We start from the raw sequence: 12,583 nt of genomic DNA, 5'->3' as shown, positions 1-12,583 counted from the left end.
TGGCTGAAGGATCGCTGGGATGGGAGTCCAGAGACCGGCTTTCTAGACTGGCAGTCTTGGGGCCATCAGTGGCCTTCTCTGGGCCTCATAGTCCCCAGATGGAAGTGAGGGGTTTGAACAAGACAGCCTGGGTGCACACAGTATGGGGAAACAATGGGCCAGTTTGAGAGGAAAGGACTGCGGGATCTAGGGGGTGGGACCTGCTGACGTTTAGAGAGAGAGGGCTGTCTAATGGGGCATCACCCCTCCGTGAAGGGCTGGGCAACCCCGGTGGGCGTGAGGAGACCAGATGGGCCACGCCCAGGAAAGTGACCCCAGGTCATGATCTTGACTGCCAGCATCCCTAGATGTCTGGTAATCTTGTTAAGAGTCATCCACAGAGGTCTGAAGATTTCCTGGGATGACAGAAGAGGAAGTGTAGGGTGGAATATCTTCAAATATCTGAAGGAGCTGTCATGGCTGTGAAGTTTCTAAAGGCAAAACAAAACCCCAGTGGGTAGAAGGTGCCAGAACTCATGATTAGACAGGAGAAAAAGAACTTCCAAACAATCATATGTCAAAACCCAGAGGAAGAAGATAAACGAGGGTCTAGCACCTCCCCTGCCCTGCCCACAGTTACTCTGCAGGTACAGGCAGAGGATGAGAACGGAGCCCATAAAGCACCAAGCTCAAGGGTAATGGCTTGTTATGACAATGAGCATCATTTTCCCTGACAAGTGGCAGACAGCCTCACAAAGCACACCGGCCCCTCCCTTGCCGGATTAGCTCCTAACGGACCTAGGGAAAATTCAGGGCAGAAGAGGCCCGGCCACGGCAGAAGCTACCTGGTCTGTCCCCGATCCACCTCCCTTGAGAGCCAGAACTCAGAAAAGGGAAAGGGTCCCAGCTGAAGTCATTCTTCCCCACCCTCCAAGCCCAGAGCCCTAGCCCAGCAACAAGCCCAGCCAGCATCAGAGGGCTTTTCTGGCCCTCTGGGGGAATCTCTCCCTGCCCCCCTCCCCACTCTGTTCAGCCAAGCTGCCTGCCAGAGGGGTGTGGCACATCTGGCTTGGGCAGCCTTGGCGGGAGTTCTTGGCCTTGGGGTGGGAATGGCTGTTTACTGGCTCCTCCCTGCCCCGTGGGGCAGAGCGCAATGGAGTGGGGGTGGTGATGAAAGGGGACTGATAACCCTACAGGTCCTCAGCTCATGAGCGTCTGCCCACTTCCCAAGAAAACATCCCCAGCCCTGCCCCACTGGGCTCCCTGGGCCCCATGCTAGGAGCCATGGATGAAGAGGCCAGAGGACAGAGTCGGCAAGCCAGTGAGCCTTGGGAAAGAAAATCACTATAAAGCAGCCCCTGGACAGACCTGGAGTGTCATTCAGTCCTCTCCCAGCAATCCACCCCACCATGTCTCATCACCGTGGGTTGGGACACCAGGACCTGACTGGCATCAGCGCTTATTTCTATGAGGAAGACTGGGACTCCCAGTGGAGCTACAGGCTGGAGTCTGGGACACTCCCCCCCCCAGCACCGCAAATGCAAGCTCCCTCCGACCCCGCCTCAGCTTCACATACACACCACCCCACCGAAGTCCCTCTTCGCCATCACCGCCACCCCCCAGCCCCTAGCCAGCTAATGGGCTGACCATGTTCTTGGTCGCTCCGGGTGGAAAACTCTGAGTCACTCTCAACGCCTCCCAGCCCTCCACCCTCCAATCCAACCAGTTGCCAGACTCTGTAAATCTTGCTTCCTAAATATTCTCTTGGCCCTCCTCTGCTTTTTCATTCCATTGCCTTTACCCTATTAAAGGCCCTGTCACTTTTGCCTGTGGCAACAGCCTCCTGGTCCCCCTCTTCCCTGCACAGCCTCTAAGATACACAGCTCTCTGGGGTCACCCCCACTCACTCCGAAAGGCTTCCATGCCTTCCCGAGCATCCACCATAAAACGTGCACTCCCTCCAATCAGCAGGGAGCAGCCTTGGTCCATACCCGGCCCACCCAGCCATCTCAATCCCCATGCCCCATTCCCTGACTCCCTGCCTTGGATCCATACCTGAGCCCTGGTTCTGCCGTTCCCTCTTCCCAGAATGTCCTTCCTGCCTCTCAGCGTGTCAGGCTTCTAGGCATCCTTGAAAGCTTCATTCAAACCTCATCCCCGAAGGGAAATCTTCCCAAATAACGTCCTCACCATCCCTTTCAAAATCAATCTCTCCATCCTACTTTTCTTTTGTCATTGTGGAAAGTTTAAAAGCTCTGGAGAAGATGGACATGCCTGTGCCCGTGGCCCCGATTCACTGCTTGTGAGCATTCTGCCACTTCTGTCCACCCTCTGTCTCTGTCCCCTACCTCAATCCAATGCAATCACCACCCTCAGGAAATTCGACCTCGCGACAACAGCATTATCTGACATTCAGCGATATATTCTGATTTCCCCTTTTGCCACAATAACACCCATTCGAGCTGGGTCTTTGCCTTTGTTTTTATTTTGGACTCAGGATCCAAGCAGGATCTTGTATTACGCTTAGTTGCTGGGTTTCCTTCCTCTTCTTTCATGGACACATGACCCCACCTTAGGATTTCTCTTTGATGACGCGGACTTTTTTGAAGAGCCCAGGCTGTTTTGCAGAATGGCCCTCGGTATCTGGATGTGTCTGGTCACTTCCTCATGATTCGATTCGGGCTAAGCGCCACCCAGCCCCCCTTCCTTTCCTCGGTCACTCATGCTTGGCGCCCCGTCACAGCACCCTGTGCAATCCGACTTGTTAGCAAGGCGACCCCCGGCAAGTTAATTAACCCGTCTGCCTCACTTTACTAATCTGTTAAGTGGGCTAATTGTGGCAACCATATATAGCTTGTGACAGTGCCTGAAAAGCCACCGGCACAGCGCCGGACACATAGTAAGCACTCACTAGATGTGGACGCTTGATTGGTGTTGTCACGCCTGGGTGTGCCCTGGACTTGCCCACCAGGCACACGCACCTGCGTGTGCTTCTGCTCCGTGTCCACTGTGTCCAGAACAATGTGAGCCCAAAACAAGTCAGAAGGAACAAATCGAATGGAGCTGCTGCCTGACCTCGGTTCCCTCCACTGATTACACCCACTGCCACTGTCCTGCCCTCAGGGGACAGAACACAGGTTCAGGGGTCCTCATCCAGCCGAGGAGCGAGCTCTCCTATGCCAAGCAGCCTGGGTCTCCCAGGGAGGAAAGATGCAGAGAATGGCTGTAACTGAGCTTCCCGTGTGACAGAGGAGCACACGGACGCCTGGGCAGCCCGGATTCTGCCTGGTGGCCTTCGGCCCCTGACAGGGCTTCCTAAGCTGAACCATCTCTCACCATTGGCCTGCCTCTCTCTATCTCCACTTGGCTGCTTTATAAACCATGTCCCAACATTTTTGAGCATTAAGCCCCGGGCCCCTTTCTGTGCTCTAACATGAAAAAATCAGCTTCTGGAGTGGGAGGGCACAGTGAAGGTGAAAGTGCTAGTCGCTCAGTCATGTCTGGCTCTTTGCGACCCCATGGACTGTAGCCCTCCAGGCTCCTCTGTTCATGGAATTCTCCAGGCAAGAATACCAGAGCAGGTTGCCATTCCCTTCTCCAGGGGATCTTCCCAGCCCTGGGATCAAACTTAGGTCTCCTGCATTGCAGACAGATTCTTTACCATCTGAGACACCAAGCACGGAGAGGTGGGTGGTCTGAAACCCCATTGATGGGCCTGACCTGATGGCGAGGGCCTGGTTCCTCACCGAGACATCCTACAGTGAGGCTGAGGAGCGTGCTCTGGGGCACCAGGGAAGCCAGGATGGAACAAAGATTCAGATTCATGTCTGTCTGAGACAGGGTCCCCAGTCCCTAACCACGGCAGTACCAGCACTTCCGAGGGTGTGTCAACAGCTGCCACCTGTATTATCTGGAGAAGCCCTGGCAGTTACACTGTCAGGACTCCTCTGCCCAAAGGCCATCTTCTGGCCAGTTTACCCCATCATATCTTTCCTCAGTTATGCTTACTTCCTGCGCTTGGATTTCTGCAGTCTCAACTTCATCTTTGGATCTAGTTTAAAGTTCACCTCCCAAGAGGAGAACATCTCTTTCCTGATATGTCCCTCCTTCTCCCTCAGTCCAGGCGAAGTCTCTCCTTAAATGTCCTTACAGATTCCCTCTTGGATAATATCCATCTTACTGCAATCATTTGTCCAGTATCTTCCAGCTTCTTGAAGAAAGTCGGCACTCCATGATCAGTGGTGAGATAGGTGGAGGGAATATGGGTGGGTGGTGCTTAGATGGCATCACAGTGCTTCCCTAACATCATTTCCCATCTCTGGGCTGCTGGCCACCGACCCCCCAACCCAGAGGCGCAAAACCCCCAGCCCATACCCTTCCACTTTTCAGGAGCACTGAACCCACCGTGGCCCCCTGGGCAGGCCACTTGCCCTCTGTGGGTCCCCTTCGCCTTGGCCAGAAACTGGAACTAGCCATCCTTGCCCTTCCTACCTCACAGAATTACAGTGAGGTTCAAATGAAATAATGTAAGTCAAGGACATGGAGACAAGGAAGGCACAGAGAGGCTACTTGGCTGCCCGGACCACACAGCTAGTAAGTGGCTGAGCCAGGATTTGTACCCAGAATCTGTGCTCTGACTATGCATGCTGCCTGCAGGAGAAAGCCTGCAACACTGGGCCTTCACATTTTCCTGTCCTCATGCCCCACCTGCCCTTCCCAGGAGATTCCCAGAATGGAAAGCCCTGGATGGGGAGGCAGCAGAGCCAGGTCCTAGTTGGGCCTCTAACCTTGTATGGCCTTGAACTGCACCATCGTAAAAAGAGAGCTAACATTTCTCGAGCCCTTACTGAGGGAGAGACACGATTCTAAAATGTACTGGCTCCTTTAAAACCTAACAACCCTACAGGTAGGTGGGAAAACCAGCGGAGAAACAGAGATCTGAAGCCACTTGCCTAAGGTCACAGAGCTCCCAAGTGACATGGCAGGATGAAACCCAGGCACCGCACTCTTGGCTGGTCTGCCATCCTTCCTCTGAGCACCACAGAAAAACAGTACCGTATAGATCCCTGACTTTGTGCCTCAAACGTCACGTTGAAACATTTTACAAAGGGGCCTGTTTTATTTCAGAACTCGTTAGTGTCACACCACCCAGCCTAGCTCCCAAACTCACTCTCAGGAGGCCCCATGGTGGGCACAACCCTACAGGCCAATGAAACTCCAAAGAGAGCGAGTTCGGGACAGAGGGATCAAAGTCGGGTTCACAGGGCAGAACTGCACGCCAGGCAACCCGGAGCTCACGAGGACCCCCTGACAAAAATGTGTGCTTAACCCTGGGAGGGACACGGGCTCCAGAAGAGAGAACACTTCTTTGTCTGCAGCTGCGAGCAGCCTCAGAGGACAGCATCCAAGTTCCTATGAGAAACTTAGGATGAAAAGTCAACTGATGAGCCAGAGGCCACATGGCTCACTCAGCACAGGGCCAGTGCTCTACTTGGCCCTTGGTCGTGCCTTGTGGCTCTCTAAGCCCCACCTAATAAGCCCTCTCCCAGGGCCTGCAGCTCTAAAACCAAAAAACCTCAATTAACAGGCATGTAATTATTTTCTAAATAAATCATACTTGAATATGTAATAGCAAACAATGGGAGCATTTGATGAGAAAATCAAGTTACGCACGATATACAGCTACGCGCCTCAGCTAATAAAGTGATTTTTATTCCTACAGCTTGTTAAAACAATGTGCTATGGACAGATGACTTTGTGGATCAAATATGTGCAGCTATTCCTGGGGAGATTTCTCCCCCAACACATCAGACCTGAGATGCAGGGTATCCTATGAGCCAAGCAGGGTCTTGTGGAGTGGGGTGAGGGACCCACATTTACTGAGCAGCTACTATGTGCTGGGTACCTGGTTTTCTGACTCATGTCATCTCTGTCCTCACCCCAGCCAAACAAGGTGTGTATTCTTCTCCCCACTTGACAGATCAGGAAACTGAGGCTCAAGGAGGGAACTGTGAGAGTCAAGGCTGCCCATCTGATAAATGACAGGACGAGGGTCGGAGCCTAGCCCTGCCTGGTGGCAAAGACCACCCACTTCCCACCAGCAGGTGCCTCTCAAGGTGGGAGCAGCCCCCTTGTCAAGGTCTCCAGGACCTGTGTGTCTCATCTCCATAACCGGCACCAGCTATTCCTCCCCTCTCTGCTACAAACTTATACCCCAGCCCCACAGAGGTCCATGCAAAAAAGAAGAAAGTTGATGGGACAACCACAAGGGAGGATCCAGGACAAGAAGTTTGATGGGACCAGGGCTGTGCCCTGGGGCCAGTCCTCGCCACCCCCCCCAGACTTGGGTCCACCCTGGCAATGGGCATCCAGGCCACGGCAAGATGGATAGGAGACATCCTCCTGCCCAGTCCACTCCACCAGCCTCTTCCACGACCACAGAAAAGCGCCCACTGGGTTGTTTCATGAAGCTGGAGAGGACGGGGGCAGGGAGTCACAGGAGGGAGGACAGGAAAAGCGGGGAGGACCTTAGAGAAATCGCCGCATCCACACCAGCCCTTGGTCCCCAGTCCCCTCTCCCAGCTCTCAGGGAGAGGACTGACCTGGACAAGGCACTCATGCTCACCTCTTGGCACCTCCCCTCCGTCACCCCCATTTCACCCCCCGGGGAAACTGAGGCTCACAGCCACGAGGCGTTTCTCCGACACAGCCTCTCTGCTGACGTGGCCTTGTCTCCATCCACAGTAGCATCACCGCGGAAGTTTAACCACCAACCTTCCCGCCACAGGCCTCCCTCCCTGCCCGGCTCCATCCTCAGCACCGTCTACAGGCCTTCCAGAGCCGGGCCCAGGGAGCTGGGAGGGCCTGGAGAGGTGAACTTGGCCATGGCTCCCATTACACAGATGTGGACAGCAGCCCAGCGAACGCCCTCTGGGCAGGATACTCCAGACACCTTCAGTTTGTTACTGAGAGCCCCACATGCCACCCAAATGCCCACATCCCAGTGCCTCCTCACTTCCCCTCTCTGCCTAGGTCTGATGTCCCGCCACTGTCTTTCAGCCTGGGCTTGCCTAAGCCCAGGAGGGTCTTCCCCAGGGCCGGCTGGAACAGGGAAAGGGCAGGGAAAACCACATCTGGAAAGGGCAGGGAAGACCACATCTGGACCCGGGACTGAAGTGTCCTCCCCCAAACCACCCGGCACTCTCTCAGAGACCAACATTAACCTCGGCCAGAGAAGACTTCCTCGCCCTCCTGACCCTTGCATGCCTTCGCCCAGCCTGACAGTCAAACCAAGCCGCTCTGAGGAAGGGGTCTCCCGCCCCCTGTCCCCTCCCCTCCACCAGCCGTCAGCCCCCTCTCTCCCTCTGACAAGCTTCAAGACTTTTAACCCTCACCGTGTGGCCCCAGACCCTGCCTGCCCACCCCTCAGGCACTCGCCCGACACACACCTTCCCTAATCTGGGGCCAAGACAGGGGAAAGACAATGCTGTGTCTTCCTCCACGGGACTAGGGGGTGGGTGGCAGTGGTTCTTGGTAAGGCGGGGAGGGCTGTGGAGGAAGAGGTGGCAATAGTTAGAAGTTGAAATTGGGATAAAAGTGATGGAATCCAAGCAGAACTTCCCTCCAGCCGGGTTTCTCCAGATTTCATTTTCTAGGTTAATATCCTTGTTCCCCAGGCCCCCTACCATGGCACCTTCCTCAAACTCTGAGGCTGAGCAACTTGAGGGGTGACGAATTTCCCCCCAGTGCAGGGAAAGGATAGGGTGGGAGTGGAGATGGAGACAGGAGCAGCTCCAAAAAGAAACCAACTTTGTGATGGCTTCCTCGCCTCACAGCTCCTGGACTCAGCTTGGGGAGAAGGCAGGGGGGTGGGGGGATGGACCGACCGGCAGAACTGGGGCGAGGGACCCAGGCTGAGAGTCTACTCAATTCGGTCCCTCAGAGGCAGAAAGGCCCCCTCCTTCACAGCCAGCACTCCCTCCCCCCAGGCTCTCAGCGTCTGGCTAAGGTTGAAGGGGCCAGGGTGGGGGCTTCTACCTCCTAGCTAACACAGCCACACCTACCCAGAGCATGCAGGACAGACAGATCCATGTCATCTTCGCTGAGTGCTGTCCCTGGGGCCCCGGTGCTGAGTGCTGCTGGGGCCAGCGGATGGTCCCCTCGAGCTCACAGCCCCCACAGAGAAGGCAGAAGGGAGCTCTGAGTCCGCAGCGGCCGCGGCTCTGGCTCAGCCAGCATCGCTCGCCCTGCCTGCCTCCAACTCACCCTCCCTCCTCCTCCTCCCCCCACCCCACCCTCATCCCAGCCGCCTGTCTCCTCCCTCCTCCCAGCTCCACTGGTGGCTTGCAGGGTCTGAAGCCTTTGCTTTGCAAGGGGTAAGCAGGAGGCGGAGCAAAGGGACAGCTACTGGAGACAGCCCCTCCCCCCCCACCCTCCCCTGTACCCCCAATCCCAGACACCCAAGCCCTGTGAGCTATCTGGCCTGCTCCTGCCTTCTGGTTTGATCCAGCACTACTGGCCAAGAGTCTGCTTTACTACCCACAGATCCCTACCCCCAGAACCCCGATGGAGGGACAGACAGACAAGGGATGGCACAGTCTGAACTATGGTTCTTCAGGCCCGTCCCATCTCTAAGGACACACACAAGCCCTCCTGCCCTGGGAACACAAACTCCCTTGCACACACTTAGCTAGCTCTGGTGCCCTTCAGCGAGTTCTGAGCCTGCACCTCACTTGACTCAGGAGAAACCAGGCCTGCAATGACTGGAGAATGGCCCTACCCTCGGGGTTGTGAATTTTGTTCCAACATTTTCCTACTTTTTTTCCCCCCCTTCTTTCTTTCTTTTCTCCAAACATCTGTCCCAGCCCTTCCTGCCCTTCCTAAAGGAGCCCCGCTCCAGGCTCCCGCGAGAGTCTGTTTTTCTTGACTGTGCCCTGGGCCAACATTTGGTTTGCATTTCCCCACTTCCTCCTCCGCCTCCCCGGCTCCCCCTCCCAGGGCTGTTTTCACCTCCCACCATTCCACCCGCCTACTTCTCCCGCACAGGGTCCCCCCTGCTCACTCCTACCAGCCCTTCCCTCCCCCCACCACCTTAGCCCAGGGACTAGAGTTTGGGGTCCGGGGTCGGGGGAAGACAAAGGGTACAGATTCCAAATGCATGCCCAGGGCTCGCTGCAGGGGAATCCAGCAAAATCTGCCCCGCGCCTTCATTGTCTCAACTCCCCCCTCCACCGTCCCCCCAGAAAGTTTCCTCTTTGAGCTCTGGCCACAGCTGGACCAAGCTAGGGTGGGTGGGGCTGGTGAATCACCCGCACTATTTTTTTGGAGACTTCCAGGGGAGGGAAAGAGGGCTCAGCCCCACCCCCTTCTGTAGACACACACACACACCAGGACACACAGTCCAACTCACACAAACACACAGAACGCCGAGGACAGGGCCCCACCCAGAGTAGGCACTCTGAGACCATTTTCTTGGATTGAGTAACTTGGCAAGAAAGTCCTCTTGCTTGAGGACTTAGGCACACACATCAGCGTGTGGTACATGCCCTGGGCCACATGTAAAAAGGGTTATATATCCCCTGCCTCTCTCCCCGACTCACCCAAGAACATGCCTTCACCACCCTCTGTCAGCACCACACACAGTGCCATCCCAGTGTAGCGTCTATACAACCAGCCTCTCCCCTCAGGTGGACCTGTCCAGCCAGCTGTACTGGCTTCCAGCCCACAGCCCAGTCAGGCCGAGAATGCGAGGGAAACACTCACACTCTATCTGGGAACGGGCTGCCATGTGTGGCTGTGCAGGCTGTGTAGTGCACAGAGGACTCTATTCCTTGGTGATTCCGAGATGTCAGGGAGGGCGCGATAGCAAAATGTCTCATTCCGGTCCCTCCTGGGGTGGGTGCCTGAGTTAAGAGTCTTTGTTCTGATGAAGACATGATAAGGTAAAAAATCAGGGCCCTTCTCACATCTCTCCAAGCCCTTCTGCAGAGCCGCCATGGAGCAATGAAGGATTCTGCCCCTACCCTAGATCACTTTCCAGAACCACAGTGCCCCTGGATATCCCCTCCCAAACCTGCCAGGGCTCAAATGACAGTTTAGCCAACACTGTAATGAAGCAGAATCCCACAGGCTCTGCAGCCACCGCTGGGGATGTCCACAGGCAGACGCTCCTGCCAACCCTCCCTCTCTTGACTGGCTGGAGCTCAGGGCAATATAGGAAGGGGGCCTCTCTGGGAGCCCCTGAGCCCACCCCTGGCCACCATCATCAGTGCTGCCAGCCCTTCCAAGGGTTCAGCCAGCTCAGCCCTGCCATCTCCGCACTCATTCCCACCCCATCTCCCCCTGCCCTTCTCCCACAGCCCTGCCCTTTACAGCTGGCATCACTAGATGTGCCTGCCGGCAGCTATCTCAAGAGTTCTGAGAAATCACCTTGCAGCTTCCCAGAAATGCTGAACAAGACCAAAGACCAAGTCACAATGACACCAATTTGTCTGGCCTCCCACGCAGCCCAAGGGGGCCCTGCACCTCCCAGGCCAGCTCCCTCTCCAGTCCCTTCAGCTGGGACTGAAAGACAGGAGTAGAGAACCCTAGTGCTGAGGGTCTTCTTGGAAGATCCAGCCCCCAGAATTCCCCCATCCCTCTTTTCTGAGACTATGGGCGTCTCTCTTGTACCTTAATCTCTCGCAGTCGGGAAGTCTTTCCTCCTACCCAACCACCATCTTCCCCATTGAAGGTTCAACTCTGCCACCAGAAGTGTCTCTAACCATATGTGATAACCCTGTTTCAGGACCCATTCTTCATTCTTCCCAGCTGGTTCCCCTGCCCCTCCCACACAGGGAGAGTTCCTTGGGCAAAGACCTGTCCTGTGTTTTGTATCCTGAGAGACGGGCATATAGCAGGTGTCAGGCATGATTGTAGAAGCAACAGATCAATCTACCAATCAATAGGTCCTGACATATTTTCCTACATCTACCACTTACTATCCCCTTCCCAGGGCTTCCCCAGTGGCTCAACAGTAAAGAATCTGCCTGCAATCCAAGAGTCGCAGGAGACATAGTTTCGATCCCTGGGTCGGGAAGATCCCCTGGAGGAGGAAATGGCAACCCATTCCAGGATTCTTGCCTGGACAAGCCCATGGTCAGAGGAGCATGGCGGGCTACGGTCTATAGGGTTGCACAGAGTCAGACACAACTGAAGTGACTTAGCATACACACAGGCACATTCCCTTCCCGAACCCTCCTCCTGGTCCACTCCAGCCCCCCCGAAAGGATGTTGGCATACCTTGCCTACACACCCAACTTTCCTCAGCACCATATCTTCCTGCCACATGCTGATCTCCGAGCTCTCCCAGAAGGGGGAGTCTCCAGAGGCTGGACCAGTATCGCCCTTCCTGGGGTCCTGACCCCATGCCTGGACCAGGGACTCACAGGCAGAAGCTGCTGGGGCTGGTTGGGTTTTCCAGGCTGAGATCCCAGAAGCCTCAGCACCTGCCCCCACATGACATGACACCCACTACCCCAGCCATTTCTGCAGTGGCTGTTGTTTAACCCCACTCTCCTCTCTGCAGGCCGAGCCTTCCTCCTCGCTGCCCACGGCCCTCCAGCCTCTAGCTCAGCAGTCAGCTGAGGAAAGAGCTAGGACTGCAGGCTCTGGGCTGGCACTGAACTGAGGCAGAGGGAAGGGTGAGTGAGGGCAGGAGTAGAGCTAACAGGCCTCGTAAGCCTGAGCCTGGCACTCCGGTCTCCCAGCCTCAGCTTCCTCACCTGCAAAATGACAGAGCTGATGGTCTCAAAGGTCCCTGCCAGCCCCACAGCTGCTGTGGGGTGAGATCACACAAATTGGCGTGAGACCACCGATTTCCCAGGCCAAGATCCCAGCTCCCTCCAACCCTTTCTTCCTCTCCTTCCACACTTGTCCGTCAGAAAGTTCTTCCTGTTGTCAGCCCATCTCCTAATGGAGCATCAGGTCTTTTCTCAGTCACCATGAGTCACAAAATTCAAAGGTCATGGAACGTCAGAGCTGGAAAGACCTGGAGCCTTTGCAGGGGTCACAGTCAGAACCTTAAGGTTAAATGAAAGGAGTGGGCAAGGAGTCCCTCAGAGACCCAGAGAGCTGGCAGGCTCAGCTAAAGGGGACCCCGCTCCTCGTCAACAGCTGCTATGGATCAGTGACATAGCCCACACTGTCAGATCTTTTGATCTGTCAAGAGAAGCCCCAGATCTATATTATCTTACAAAATCTTTTCTATAAAATATGAAAAGTGCACTTTTTAAGTGCTGATTTTTTCTTCTTTTAAAGCCGTTCTGCCAGATTAAATTAAACAAGTCTGCCAGGAGGGTTTGGCTTTCGGGGCACTGCTCACCTAACCCAGCCCCCTCATCTGAGAGATGACAACATTGCAGCGGAGGGAGGGGTGGGATCACCCTGGTGTCACAGAGCTGTGGCTCCCAGCACCTGCTGTCCAGTCACTGTAGGACCAGAGTCATGCTCTTGCCTTTCTCCTAAAAACCCTGCAGCCTGCTGCCTCGACACGGGGCCGCACACACCACAACCTTCTTCCCAGCCGGTCCCAGGGGCCTCCCGTTCAATAGGCAGGGGCAGAGCT

At 55.4% G+C, this 12,583-nt stretch overlaps 1 protein-coding gene across 7 annotated transcripts in view; it reads right to left on the bottom strand.

Annotated features, from left to right (window-relative positions):
• TNS1 (tensin 1) overlaps positions 1-12,583 on the bottom strand; it is a 244,910-nt gene that overhangs the window by 201,956 nt on the left and 30,371 nt on the right. Inside the window, exon 1 of one of the 7 annotated variants that reach the window (XM_088827672.1) lies at positions 8,043-8,213. The exons of the other annotated variants lie outside the window; for them this stretch is intronic. Within the exon in view, the coding sequence (XP_088683798.1) occupies positions 8,043-8,075 (33 nt within the window). The 5' untranslated portion in view covers positions 8,076-8,213. Of the gene's footprint in view, positions 1-8,042; positions 8,214-12,583 lie in introns of those variants that run through there. 7 annotated transcript variants of the gene reach the window in all.

This window comes from Moschus berezovskii, chromosome 2 (assembly GCF_049115385.1).
Source record: "Moschus berezovskii isolate FMDL1 chromosome 2, NW_MosBer_1.0, whole genome shotgun sequence".
Classification (NCBI taxonomy): domain Eukaryota; kingdom Metazoa; phylum Chordata; class Mammalia; order Artiodactyla; family Moschidae; genus Moschus; species Moschus berezovskii.
Note: the sequence above shows the minus strand (reverse complement) of the source record. Positions and strands in the feature narration are given on the sequence as shown.